The sequence below is a fragment of the Chrysochloris asiatica genome, unplaced genomic scaffold, assembly GCF_000296735.1.
Source record: "Chrysochloris asiatica unplaced genomic scaffold, ChrAsi1.0 scaffold00008, whole genome shotgun sequence".
NCBI lineage: Eukaryota > Metazoa > Chordata > Mammalia > Afrosoricida > Chrysochloridae > Chrysochloris > Chrysochloris asiatica.
This window is the reverse complement of record NW_006408526.1, coordinates 17,839,633-17,854,907: the sequence shown is the minus strand read 5'-3', so window position 1 is coordinate 17,854,907 and position 15,275 is coordinate 17,839,633. Positions and strand designations below refer to the sequence as shown.

At 37.6% G+C, this 15,275-nt stretch overlaps 1 protein-coding gene across 1 annotated transcript in view; it reads right to left on the bottom strand.

The window, feature by feature from the left end:
* The window catches only part of DDX10 (DEAD (Asp-Glu-Ala-Asp) box polypeptide 10), a 336,305-nt gene that overhangs the window by 107,800 nt on the left and 213,230 nt on the right, over window positions 1-15,275 (bottom strand). The window contains exon 16 of the mRNA XM_006833802.1: window positions 8,780-8,836. Coding sequence (XP_006833865.1) covers window positions 8,780-8,836 — 57 coding nt within the window. The remainder of the gene's footprint in view (window positions 1-8,779; window positions 8,837-15,275) is intronic.

Here is a 15,275-nt window from a genome sequence, read left to right as displayed (position 1 = left end):
ATATTTTTAATTGATGGTATATGGAAGGGATTATAATCAATTGTAATGAAACAAGTTATATGAATTGTTGAATGTGAAACTGATGATGTGCCCTGTAAACGTTCACTCAATCCACAATAAAAACCTTAAATTAAAAATAAATAAATAATAAAAGTCTTTTTAAGTCATTCATTAACTCACTTATACACTAGTTCATTTAAATATTATGAAGCAAGCACTAGAATAAGTGATAAGGATAAAAGAAGAACAAGTTTCAGAACTGAGTAGGAGAGGCAGATAATGTTTTCAAGTAAGTGTGATCAACTATTGGAGATGTTCTATCCTGGAGACTAGAGCAGAAGTAACACAAGCAGGACCCAGTTAATACTAACACCAAAACCAAACCAAACCAAACATGTTGCTGTAGAGTTGAATACAGAGCAGAACTAACCCAAAGGGTTTCTAAAGCTGTAATCTTTATGAAACAGACTCCACATCTTTCTCCCAATCTTCCAGTTAGCAGCTAAAGCATTTAACCACTACGTCACCAGAATCTGAAAAAAAATCTTCATAAAAGAGAAAACCCTTAGGCTGAATCATAGAGAACAGCAGTTAGTCACCATAGGATATCATGACCAGAGCTTGTCTCTCTCTCAGGGTTGTTGTCAAATCTTCATGAGTACAGACAGACACTTCTCTGACAAAGGAACACTGAAATAACCTCTGACATAATTTTGGATGCTTAAAACCTTCTTTTTCTTTATCATCAAAGGCAGAAAAAATAAATGACTGCATTAATCCTCCAGCAAAACAAACCAACACTAGGGTCACCATTAAAAGGTCAATCTACCTGAGGTTTCCTAGTTACCTCAGGCAGATGGGAAAGCAAAAAGAGCAAGTCATCTAAAAGGCTCGGAGTGGTGTTTATTTAAAAAGCTGAAGGGGAGGATAATGGGTCTTGTTCCAGTACTCAGCAAGGTATGATTTGAACAGTTCACTTAGAGAAACTGAATGACTCATTCAGGGCACCATTACAAACTAACTATTGCTGCAGCATATGGCACCCTAGAAGAGTGCTATGCCTTCAAATGGGAGAACAATTCACTTTCAGGGAGGACCTCTGCTTTCCTTGGGAATTGGGACTATTAACATACATATGTTTCCATTAGCCTGGTTTTAATTTTACCAAAAGCAGTTTAGTTTAAAATAAATTTATCCTTTTGTTGTTGTTAAGTGCCGTCGAGTCAAATCCAAATCATATTTAGAAGAAACAGGCCAATTAAAAATTCAGTATTATAAAACGTTAAAAACGGGGGGGAAGGGCAGCAGGGGGAAATATTCCATGGAAAAATCTTAATTTGTTGCTATATCAATAAGGCACTATTAAAAAAAAATTACAAATGCAAAGGCTTAAAACCTAGAAAAATTAGGAGCAACTTTACCAACATTTATTAATGTCCTATTTATAACTACCATGAGAGAGAAATCATTTAGTAAATAAACTCATAGTAAGATGTCAGGAACAAAGCAGTTAAATGCTAATGCTGAGACAATACAAGGAATTTTTTTCTCATTCATAACTTTCTCTACATAGCTCAGCTCAGATCAAGAAGATTTGTTGTTGTTGCTGTTAGGTGCCATTGAGTCAGTTCCAACTCATAGGGTTTCAGAGGAACAGCTGGTAGGATAAAGCACTGGACCATAATGTCAGTTTGAACCACAAGCTCAACAGTTCAAACTCACCAGCCACTCCTTGGAAACCCTATAAAGGGTGCTATGAGTTGTCACCAACTCAACGACATTTAACAACAACAATGCAACATACAAAGTCCCTGTGTGGTGTGAACAGTTAATGACCTAGGCTACTAACCAAAAAGCTGAAGGTTCCAGTTCACCCAGAATTACCTCGAAAAACGGCCTGATCATCCACTTGTTGAGAACTCAGCCACTGGAACCCTATGGAGGAGCATAATTCCTCTAACACACTAACACTCTAACACACGTGAGGTTGTCATGAGTTAGCATCAACTCTAGAGCAATGGGTGTTTTATGCGAAACAAGCCCCTTTTACAAATGGTGAGAAAAGGCGTGAAGGGACTGTAACATGCACAGGGCCACCCAGCTACATAAAGCCTGCTTTCCAAGTACAGATTTCAGTTCAGAGTTCTTGCCTTAATTCTTTTATTTGCTATTGTAATTTTCTATGAATAGTCGTTAGTTTGTGCACCACGATGAAAACGATTTTAAGGAAAATAAAAACTAAAGAAAGGAAAAGTAACATGAAGAAACCACATGGAGCAATAAAAGTAAATGAGGATTCAGGAAACTAAGGTATGTACACACACTATTTTGCCATCAAAGAATTGGTGCCATATTCCCTTATAGTCTTTATTTACTTTAATTGTATATATTCATGTAGACCCATCTTTTCAAAAGCTTCCCTTGAGCTCAACATAAGCGGAAAACTTGAAGCCCTAGTGGTACCATAGGCTAGGCATTGGGCTGCTAACGACCAGGTCGGCAGTTCAAAGTCACCAATCACTCCTTATGAAAAAGATGAGGCTGTCAGCTTAAGTAAAGAAACAGATACAGGCAGATTATGAGTTGGAATATCCTCGAAGGCAATGGGGTACCTGGAACTTCAAAGATAAACTGGGGAGATTAGGCTCCTGACCTATGACCCTGATATCTCCTAAGTACCTCTGTAAGTCCCTTGGCCTGTACTATTTAAAACTATTGGAATATACCAAAAGATGCCATAGTTTTTAATTTCATGGACCAGTTAAGTTCAAAAAAGATTTTGAAGGACTGACATAGGATTTTCACTTTGGTAAGTAATGATGTTTGCTTGGTTTGTTTTTTAATTTTCTACAAGGTACTACCACTATTACTTCATAAGTGAAAGGATATTTTAGTGCCAAAAATGTAGAAAGAACACAATACCAAAATAAGTTTAGCTGTGTTATATGAAATTACAAGCGGGCCAGAGGACATAAAAATCACTCTAAACCAGTAGATTGGGAAACGAGTCAATCAGCTCATCTCTAGGGATGAGGAAGGCTTAGATCAGGATGGGGGGCTCAGGTTAGAATAGGAACTGAGGTCAGGATGGGGCATGGTGCCCCAGTTAGGGTGGGAGTCCCAAGGGGTGACCCAAGCAACTCCATTCAGGTTCTAAAATGACACCCCAACTTCTACTTCTTTAGACTTTCCATCCTGAGAGGACTAGCCTGAAAACTATTTTGAATTGAGACCACTTTAGAGATACAAAAGACTATTTCCTCAGACCAATATTTGTTAAATGAATAATGTACCTTAGGATAACTAAAATTTTAAAAAGCAATAAATATCTAAAAAGAGAAAGCAATTAAAATCTACAGTCTTTCAACGTTTTGGTTAAAATTTCAACTTCAAAATTTATGACATCACTTTAGTTATTTTAATATAATGTTCCCACCAAAAAAAGTTTAATAGTTAACTGTAATATATTCAAAGGATTATTTGTCCAGTGTTTCAGTCTCTGAGCTGTTTCTTACACTTTGTTCCTTCATACTAAGTGTTCATTTCTATCTAATACTCCTTTTGTTTAATAGATCTGGTTTTCTTTTCAAAAGCAGTATCATACTGAGAGGTTTCTAGGAATCTAGCTCCTGAAGTTTCAGCAGATTGTTTCTTTTCTTTAAGTTTCTGTAAAACTCCTCTAACCACCAGAGGTTGTACAAGCACAAAGTAATATGAGGAAGTCAAGCTGGTAAATGAGGTGAAGCTGTATTTTCCAAGACTGTGCCATAACCTCTGTGAACCCCAAAGCAATGTGGTCTATTGATCAATGCTGCTACTATTTTTCAAATCTCAGTTTATAATTTCTAAATTACAAGAATGTACAACAAGCTGTTAGATAAAGTAAAACCAACTGTATTGGATAGTCTAAATATTTGTCTGCTACAGAAAGTTTTGAAATCCAGAGGACATACCACGAGTTTCAAAAAGTTCATGGAAAAATGGAACTCAAGGATAATAGAATTTTCCCACAAATGTTTTATTTTTTTTTAAATAACTTATCTTAGACCTATTCTCTAGTGTGCTTCTTTTTTTTTTTTTTTTTTTTTTTTTTTTGCTGTTGTTGTTGTTTTGCTTTGTTTTCAGCTGATATGCAGTGAAGTCATGAAGACCCCATCTGTGTCATCTGGACTCCACTGGACTCTCATTGACTGATTTTTTAGAAGTCGATTGCCAGACCTTTTTTCCAAGGTGCCTGTGTACAGACTTAAACCTTTAAGACTTTTCTTAGCAGCAAAGACCATGAATTGTTTACACTCTATTTGGTAGTGGAGGGGACACACCCTACTTGCAGCAGCTGATTCTCGCAAGGTCATTCACAGAACGTATGAACACGCTATTTTATTTTTCAACTTTTTGTTTCACAAAACTTTTGAAGCCACCTTGCACACATCTCAAATCACTAAATCTCAGGCACCGAAAACAACCTTCATGAGAATTACAGCTTCATATTTCTTTCCCATTCCTGACTGCACATATCCTAAGTCTTTTAGCATAAAGTATCAGACTCTGAAGAGGCCCATTCATATTTTGTTTCATCCTACCCATATTTAAAGCTCTGGTAGCGTAGTGATTACAAATCGGGTTACGAACCACAAGGTCAGCAGTTCGAAACTACCAGCTGCTCCATGGGAGAAGGTCAGCAGTTCGAAACTACCAGCTGCTCCATGGGAGAAAGATGAGGCGTTCTGCTCCCATAAAGATTAACAGCCTCGGAAACCCTGTGCAGGGTCGCTATGAGTTGGAACCGACTCCATGGCACATAACAACAACAACAACAACCCACATTTTAAAAGCAAATTTTCTTAAAAATGCTTTCGATATCAATCAATCATTATTTAAGTGACATCCAGTCAGTTCCAACTCATAGTGACCCTGTGTAGGGGTTTCCAAGAAGCAGCCTAGTTGGTTTTAACTTTGAACCTTACTTATTGCTAGCAGTCCAGCGCTTATCTTACAGCATCACACCAGGACATTGGATAACACTATTACTTCCTGACATATTAACTCTGCACATACTATTTTATCTGATCATTAAGGTAGTTTTAGATATTTTCAAGGTTCAGGAATTCAACGGATACTCCAAATTGAATCTTACCAAAGTTACTTTGTCAAGCTGAGAAAACAAACAACTAACATTCACAAGTCACACCATGATGATGTTTAAAAAAAGATCTGAGAGAGGACAATTTTTACTCTGAAACTACCTCAGGAGTACTCACCATTTAAATCACATGTACACAATCACACACATGTGTACACATACAAAAAGACACACTGGAGAAAGATCTAATAATTCACATCATACATTTCTTCTTAGGCATCAAACTTTGGGTCATCATCTTCTCTTTACCAAATCTCTCCTAATAATAAGCATGTTTCTCAAAACAAAGAAGAGGGTTTCTGCTTCCATAAAGATTTACAGCTTCGGAAATCCTACACAGTGTCATTATGAGACAGAACCCACTCATAGGCACACAGCAAACAAGCAAGCCTGTCTCCAGAACACTTAATTGTGTTCATAAGGAACCTGTACATAGACCAAGAGGCAGTTGTTAGAGCAGAACACGGGGGACACTGACTTGTTTAAAATCAGGAAAAGTGTTTGCCAGGGTTGTATCCTTTCACCATACTTACTCAGTCTGCATGCTGAGTAAATAATTTGAGAAGTTGGATTATATGAAAGATAATAACCAGACTGAAAAAAGACTCATTAACAACCTCCGATATGCAGATGATGCAATCTTGCTTGCCAGAAGCAAAGAAGACTTAAAATATTTACTGATGAAAATCAGAGACCATAGCCTTCAGTATGGATTGCAATCTCATTGTAAAGAAAACAAAAATCCTCAAAACTGGACCAATAAATAGTGTCATAATAAATGTAGCAAAGACTGAAGTTGATAAAGACTTCATTTTGCTTGGATCCATAATCAACACTGATGGAAGCAGCAGTCAAGAAATCAAATGACATACTGTATTAGGCAATCTACACAAGACCTTCTTTAAAATGTAAAAGAGCAAAGATGTTGCTTTGAGGACTAAGGTGTGCCTAACTCAAGTCATGGTATTTTCAATCGCCTCATATGCATGTGAAAGTTGGCCAATTAATAAGGAAGACAGGCGGAGAACTGATGCGTTTGAATTATGGTGATGAAAAGTATACTGAAAATGCTATGGACTGCTAGAAGAATGAACAAATTCGTCTTGGAAGAAGCACAACCAGGAAAATTCACAGACACCAGGATGGTGAAACTTCATCTCTTCTTCTTTGGACATGATGTCAGGGGGGATCAGTCAGTCCCTGGAGAAGGACATCATGCTTGGTAAAGTGGAGGGTCAGCAAAAAAGAAGCCCTTCATCGAAATGGATTGATACAGTGATAGCACCAATAGGCTCAAGCCTAACAATTGTTGAGGATAGTGCAGAACCAGGCAGTATTTCATTCTGTTGTGTATAGATTTGCTATGACCCAAAACTATCTAGAGGGCACCGAACACCAACAAGCCTTTTTGCACAAGGGCACCTGAAAAGCCAGGAGGGCCTTTGTCCCGTCAATTTCATTTGAAAAGAAGCTGGTTGCAAAAAGGTTGATTCGAGCCAATTCCTTGGGCTCCATCTGTCAGCCTGAACCTGTCAGTGCTGCCAGTGCTTGGTGTCTTGAGGAATGTTTGGATCCTGGCTACAAACCATGCAGCGATATCCCTCTGGTAATATCACTCTTACAAGGGGGCTGCCATCTCGGAGCACTCAGGCAGCAAAGGTTGTAAAATGGAAGCAGCGAAACTAGGAGCAATAATGAAACACAGCCACTGTCTATTTAACACTCTGGGCTGAGCAGTAAAGCCGTATCAACTGCAGCATCTCTTTATAATCCTTAGTGGTTACACAAAATGAAACCTTTTCTTTACAAGAAAGTCTTCCTCCTTTCTTCTTGGTAAGTGCCATTAAGTTGGTTCTGACCCATAGCAACCCTGTATGGGGTTTCCAAGGAGTAGCTGGTGAGCTTGAACCACCAACCTTATGGTTCAAACCGACTTTGCAGTCCAAGGCATTAATCCACAGCACCACATCAGGACTTCTCCTCCTTTCTTAGATGTCTAGACACAGACATGAAAAAGGGGTGGGGGGTAAGCAGGAAGGGCATGAAGGGAAGGGACTGGCTTGAGTAGTTCACTTTAGAAATCTGACCCAATGGAAAAATCTGTCTTTGATGGTCTGTACACATTTTGTTTGTTTAGTTGCTTATTTTCTCAGCTGACACAGTATTAAAACCAAACCATACACACCAGTTTATACAGAAATAAGAGAAAAGGGATCTGGCAAGGCAGGCTTAAGGGTGATAGCAATTTCTTACAACCTAAACCACGATAAAAGATCACGCATATCACATCTAAAAGGATTGAGAAAAAAAAAAAAAAGAGAGAGAGAGAAAGCAAGCATATCTACAAATATACCCAAATGTGCGTTAAGTACCCACAAAGGAAAGATTGTAACAGGACTTTCTTTTGGCTTTAGATTATATCTTTTACAATTTCAGATACAGAAGTGAGAGCATCTGCGTGATATAAAATTGGTTTTGTTTTTTTTAAAAGCTGAATATGCAATAGTTACAAGCATCCATTACTTTCATTAGACTTAAGTCGTCTTAGATTTTCCCCACTAGAGCCTCTAAGATCTCATTTTCATGCCACATCCCTGCATTGTAAAAGCATATGCAGAATCCACCACTTGAATTACCCATCAGGCTGCACACACTGTAGTCTGGTGTTCAGGCACCTTTGAAGACAGAGTGGTATTTAATACTGAAAATAAGCAGTCTTTTCATCTTGCTCTGCAGAATAATTGCTTCCCACTTCAGAGCTATAGCATGAGTTATCATCTCAGACTTGCTCTCTAAGTGCTGTGGCCAGCATGGAGGAAAATGACAAGGAACATTATGGGCTTACTCCAGGGAGTCGGATCTTTACTAACTGACAAGAAAAAATCATAGCTAGGCATGGCATAATGAGATACAGCATGAGAAATGGCATATGTTATGGGGCCCGGACTCTAGGTAATCATTCCTACTAAAAGTCCTCTCAATGCAGAAGCCGAGCCCTCAGTGTCAAACACACCAAACAAATTATAGCTGCACATGGATGACATTTACAATTATACATAAGAGGGTGCTTCAAAACATCTGTGGGAAAAAGAAATGAAATTATAATAGGATCTTTCTACAAATTCTGAAGCACCTCTATGTATTTGAGGGAAACTGTACATATACATTTACCAAAAATTATTATTTACAGAATATAGGAAGGTGGGAGGTAGAGTGCTTTTCCCTAGATTCTAGAAGCTGATCTGAAATAATCCAATGCTTTCAGAATTTCCTAATATCAAGTTAGGCTCATATAATCTTTCCACTTGGTCTAAAGTTTAAAGTACTTTAGTAGTTTTAAGTCCTACAAAGCCTGTCCCACAGAATCAATGGTTTCCTGTACTTAATAGGCACAAAACAAAATGGCAGAAGGTGATGGTGAGAGTAGGGCAGAGTCCAATAAACAAATCCTTAGGCATTTTCATGCTGAATTCTACAAGATACAAATGGATACAAGAGACACAATGACAGGCACATATGGGTTTAATTAAATTCAATCCAAATACCATGATGTATAAGTGAGTATTGAAATGAAGAGTATTTAAATTCCAAATTAACATCATAAACACTGTTCTGGTTAAAAATGTAAACCCTTACCTTTACTTGTCTCTTGTTGGCTTCTCTTCTGGCATCCCTTTCTTTCAGTCTTTTCTCCTATAAACAAAAAACCCAGAAAATTTAGCAACATATAAACTTCAATATATGAACAGTTGTTGTTGTTTGTTTTTAAAGCCAAATGGTACATGACCTTCATTTTCAATTGATTTTATTGAGCACCCATTATGAACCTGGCATACATATTCATAATCATTAATTACATATCAGCTAGATCTGGAATCAAACCTCAGTTGTACCATAGCTATACACCTTGAGGTAATTTATTTACCTTCTCTAACATGCATTTTTCTCATCTAAAATCGGAGATTCTAGGAACATGCACTTCATGAGGTAACATAAGAATTAATAACACAAATTCTTAGCATAATGTCTGACATATGACAGGTAAACAATCAATGTTGGTTCATAGATTAAAAAGAAAAGTAAAAGAAAAAAAGCTATTTCCCTTTTCTTCTACTTAAAGGCATAATTTTATAGAAGGTAAGAAATCATCCTCCTTGAAGTTCTTAAGAGAGTGGCAATATTTTCTCATGCGAAAATTTTTTTTAAAGTAGTGATTCTTAAAAATAATGAGTTATCATTCCTATAAATATAAAGCATGTCCTTGTGTGGAACTGTAAGATAAGCACGGCACCACAAGTTGCAATGATTAGCAGTTCCAATCTCCAGCTGCTCCTCAGAAACCCTATATATGGATGCTACGAGTCAGAATCAACTTGACATTAAAAATTATTTTAATCACTTCATAAACCTTCCAATAGTTTTTAAAAAAAAGGAAAAAATGCAACTGATTTAACAGGAAAAAAAAAAGACGTTAAATACTATTTTTAAATATTTAAATTTAAAAGACAATGACTCAACTATAGCTGAAAAATACTTGTCTATTTCCCCTCTCAAAATAAAATCTTAAGGTAGTTGGGGGGAAAAAAAAAAGGTCAAAATCTGTAGTTGATAATTTTGTTTAAAAGTTTTACAAAGTACACTATCAATGTAAAAAGAGAAAACCAGATACTTTTCATGTATATATATGAAGCTGAAAGCATAATTCTCAATTATGTCAAGCGTTCCATTAAAATGAGAGTGAACAAGTTTTCCAAGTCTGTTGTTACATTTCTGACTCATAGCAACCCTGGATAGGGTTTCCAAGGAGCAGCTGGTGAGCTTGAACCACCGACCTTGCATTTTAATGGTTTGCAGTCTGGCGTATTAACCCTCAGCGTCACAGCAGGACTCCAAAAAAATATAGTATTTGCCCCCCAGAAAAGCTCAGAAGACAGTAAGGGGCAGGAAAGGACAAATGCAAATGAAACTAGAAAAGAAATGGGAAAAGTACTATTATATTATAGCTAATTGTAACTATACACATTTCATGAAACAAAATGTGTATAAAATGCTGATGGAAAAACTAATTTGCTCTATTAACTTTCACCGAATCCACAATGGGGGTGGTTTATGTGATGTAGAGTCGGTTCTGACTCATAGCAACTCTTTATAAGATTTCTGAGGCTGTAAATCTTTAGGAGAGCAGAAAGTCTCATCTGTCTCCAGCAGAAGTTTCAAACTGCTAACCTTAAGGTTAGCAGCTCGACTTGTAATCACTATGCAAATCACAAAAGAAAGTTCAAAATGGAAAAAAAGTATGTGTAGGTCAGTTGGAACAGGTAGGTGCATACAATTCTTGTTGCAAGAAAAGACTCAAAGCCTTTTCAATGATTTAAAAGTTGCATCAAGTGGAGTTATTGTGATGAAGAATTAGTTATGATTAGGTGTTGGTTCAACCTTTGCAAAGTAAGGGCAATTTTACAAACATTAAAGCATGACTTCAAATATGGCAGCGCCCCATTCAAAGATGGCAGCTGACGGCAGCTTTGAGCATGTGTGGCACTCCACTGTCCTGCCAATAATCCAGTCTCATGCATCAAGTTCCTGAATGGGTTCACATGTCTCCCATTTCAGGGCTTCAGCCTGTAATTACTCCCATTCAGGTTCACATGAGTCATCCACATTGTAAAAATTCTGGTCTGTTCCTGTTTCATTGGCCATGACAGAACTGGTTTAAAACCTGCATCAAGAACAAGTAGGAATTGTAAATCAGCCGTTTAAAACCCAGGGACTGCCTATAAAAAACACTCTCAATTCATAATCTGTAAGTATATCCAATTACTTAAAAATTCTAAATATAAACATCTGGGTTGAAAAGCTATGTTAATTTGAAAATTGTTAATTGCATTTCTAAGTTTCTTTAGCTTAAGACAAGTGTATTTCATTTGAATTACTATATTCAGATTGTTTGGTTGCTGAAGCACACAGCTAATGATTTTGTTCCATGCTTATTCTGACTCCTTTCAAAAAGATTTACAATTTCGCCAATCAATTTAAGGCAAGGAAGTACAAACTGAGTCAGAAGGCCTTTTCAAGGTTTTATATTTACTATAAGGTTTTACCACTCTGACATTCTAAAGAAAGACATGCTCATTTCTATCTATTTGAAATCATATATTGTACTGTCTTCCCCAGCTAAAATCTGAGTTACTTTAAAGCTATCTTTCATTTAACTAGCACAACTCCACTGGCACTATGGGTTAGGCGTTGGCTGCTAACTGCACAATGGGCAGTTCAAACCCACCAGCTGCTCCTTGGGAGAAAGATGAAACTGTCTATGCCCATAAAGATTCACAGTCTCAGAAGCCCTGTATAAGGTCACTGTGAGTTATAATTTGCTTGATGGCACTGAGGGTTTGGGTATTAAAACCTATATAAGAGTAAGTAAAAAGGTATTGCTACAAAGTCATCGAGATCCTTTTTAAACAAAAAATCAAAATGTGGAACTACTGTTTCTTAGCATATCCTCATTTAGTTGTACATATTTCTGAAGTGGTGTTACCATCTCTTTAAACCTTCCACAAAGAATTATGCACACTTCCATTTACACCAAAAGGACAGTTCTGTCATCCTCAGGACACTCAAATTGTGTTTCCTTTAAATGTTCTTTGAGTTTAAATAACAAAAAGAAGTCTACAAGGACAAGGTCAGGGCAGCAGGGTGGATGGAGTAAGGTTTCCCAACAAAATTCCTATAGGTGCACTGTTATGATGTTGTTGTTGTTATTGTAAGTGCCTTCGAGTCAGTTCCGACCCATAGCGACCCTGTACAGGGTTTCCGAGGCTGTAAATCTTTACGGGAGTAGAAAGCCTCATCTTTCACCCGCGGAACAGCTGGTAGTTTCAAACTGCTGACCTTAAGGTTCGCAGCCCGATTCGTAACCACTACGCTACCAGAGCTCCTTTATGATAGGGAGAGAAAAAAAAAACCCTTGGTACAACTTTACTGGCCTTTTCTCACCAATGTGATTTTCAATTTTCTTAAAACTTCTTCCAAATAGTCCCCATGACCACCCTGTGTCCCTTTAGATTGCCATAAAACAGCTACCATAACCTTTTGAGCTAACCTCTCTGCCTTGTTTGCTCCAGCAAACTCTCCCAGAAGCCAATGTTTTGATTGGACCTTTTTTTGAAGGCACCATAACAAGACTAAGACAAATGTATTACTGAGAGAGCCATCAGCTTGTTGCACAGACCTGTTTAATCAAATCATTCGTTTGGAAAAAAACCTATGCATATATGAACTGGAACTCTAGTACCAATACTTTTTGACTTACCCTCCTGTGTGCCAGACATAGTTCCAGCTCAGGGATAAAAAGTTAACACAGAACTAGCTTACTCCACACAGAGTAAAACAAAATTATTAACAGTTGCAATGCAATACAGGCCAAAACAGAGGCTATTAAAACAAATCACCATGAGAAACATGCTGAGAGCAGAGGCAAAGGATGTCTAAGACCAGCGCATGATCTGCTCTGAGGAATGTTCTAAAAAAGACCTTAAACTGCATTTTGTAACCATACAGGCATCCTCATTCATCCCAAAACTCTCGATAGACAGTTCAGAAATGTTTATAGGGCAAGAACAGTGATATAGCTTTATGACTACCTGTCTTGTAAAAATATCCCATTTTAGAATAGTATGACACTGTCCTATCACATCACTAGTATATCTAAATCATTTCTGAAATCATGTCATTAAGAAGAGTGCCTGGTTTATAACAGGCATCAGTGTAAGGAATAATCCTTAGAACAGAAAGATTCTTTATTTACGGTGTCTATTGTCTCATCTATTTCAGCGACATAGACTTGGATCATAGAACCCTTTATAGGAGAAATACTTTAAAGAAAAGGCTTGATTTTGTGGGGAAATTCTGGCCACATCCATATCAGTCACACGCCTTACTTCTTTCACTGCAATGTATCATGAAGGTTCTATATATTCTTCTGTATGGTCACCAATAAAATGTATGGTATTTTTGTAATGGTGGCTGGTGGGAGTTATGTGCTGTAGCGTTGGTTCCAACTCATAGTACAGGGTTTCCGGAGCAGAAAGCCTCATCTTTCTCCCATGGAATGAGTGGTAGTTTCAACCTGCTGACCCTGAGGTTAGCAGCCCACCCCATACCCACTATACTACCAGAGGATCTAGAATCTTTCCTGCTACTATGTAGTTTTTCTCTTTAAAAAAGGAAAACAAAGAATAGGAACAAAGTAGAGCTACTAAAAAAACACAGTTTCATCTAGGTACATATTTCAACATTACTACCCAAGATCTGAAAGTCCTGATGTGGCGCTATGGGTTAATGCAATGGATTACAAAGTTGGTTTGAACAGCATGGTTGGCAGTTTAAGCTCACTAGCTGCTCCTCAGAAACCCTATACAGGGTCACTATGGGTCAGAACCAACTCTACTGCACTTAACAACACAACACCCAACACTGAGTGCTCTTGGGTGAACTTCCTGTGCTTCAGTTTCTTTAACATATGAAATGAAGCTGTATCTGCAGTTATCCTCAACACTGTCTGTGGGAACAAAAATCAAGAAGGTATCACTTTATGCCAAGCCTGAAAGAACAGGATCACTACCTTGTTTCTCAGAAGAAATGTTTAAGATGATAAGAAACTTGGTAGTTAAAGGAAACAGCTAGCTTATTTCTTTAACCAGCATTCTGTGTCTTTAGCTCGTATGTTCCAGACAAACCAACACCTAGCCACCTGGAAACCTATGTCGTTTGTCTCTTAGGGAAACTGACATTTTCAAAGAAGAAAGGATAAGGAACATTTTGATAGTATCTGAAAGACTGATCAAAACCTCCTTGGCTTTCCAGATTTTCTTTGTTCCCAATATAAAGTCCCAATACTACCCAATTTCTCTGTCAAAACTCAGTCTCATGCTGTGTGTTGCCCAACTCACAAACTGTATGATTGACATATAATTAACTTTACTTCTGCTCTTAGAAATACTTCAGCAACACTGAATTATGATAAGAATTTTTAAAGTTTAATCATATAAATTATTTAGAATAGTTGTCAAGTGCCATTGAGTCGATTCTGATGGATAGCAACCCTGTATATGGTTTCTGAGTAGTGGCTGGTGGGTTTGAACCATCACCTTTATGGTTAGCAGTCAAGTGATTATCCTTCAGCGCCACACCAGGACTCCAGAATAGTAGCTAGGCACAACAGTAAGTCCTTAACAAAATATTAGCTGTTATTATAATATTGCATGATACTGCATCTTATTAATAATATTTAACTGTGCTATACTTAAAATTTTAAAGGTTTGTGAATTATGTCATTACTAAGATAAAAAGGATCTAAAGGACATAGCTCACACTATTTATTAGTTTTGCACTCTCTAAAAACCTACCTGGCACTCCTCGGAAATCCTGTACAATTGCTATGAGTCAAAACTGACTCAATGACACTTATATTGACAGTGAGTCTGAACCATGCACACCGTAAGTTCAATGAATAGTTATTGATTGTGACTCATTTCAAAATATGAAAGAATAGTAACAATCATCACTATTCCTGACACATATAGGTTGCTGTTATGTGCCTTCAAGTTGCTTATAAGTCATAGTGACCCTATTATTATTTTTGTTGTTGTTGTTGGGTGCCTAGGAAGTTCTGACTCACAGTGACCCTGTACACAGGGTCACTATGCCTGGTCCTGAACTTTCCTCACAATTGTTATATTTGACCCATTGCTGTTGCCACTGCATCAGTCCATCTTGTTAGGGTTCAAACCCACCAGCCACTTTTCCGAAACCCTGTGTAGGGTTGCTGTGAGTTGGAACTCGACAGTATACAACAAACAAGCTTTTGTAGTCCTTCTATACTAATTACTACATAATACACAATGAGCAGCAGGATAGCCAATTGGCTTAGAGCATAGTCTCCAGAGCAATACTGCCTGGATTCAATCTGGACTGTCACTGACTGACCACATGAGCCACTGTCCTAGAGTCTGACTCCTATTGACTCCAAGGACAGAACAGAACTGTCCCACAGACTCCCTAAGCCTGTAATCTTTTATGGAGGCAGAGGGTTGTATCTTTATCTCACAGCGTGGCTAGTGGGCTCAAA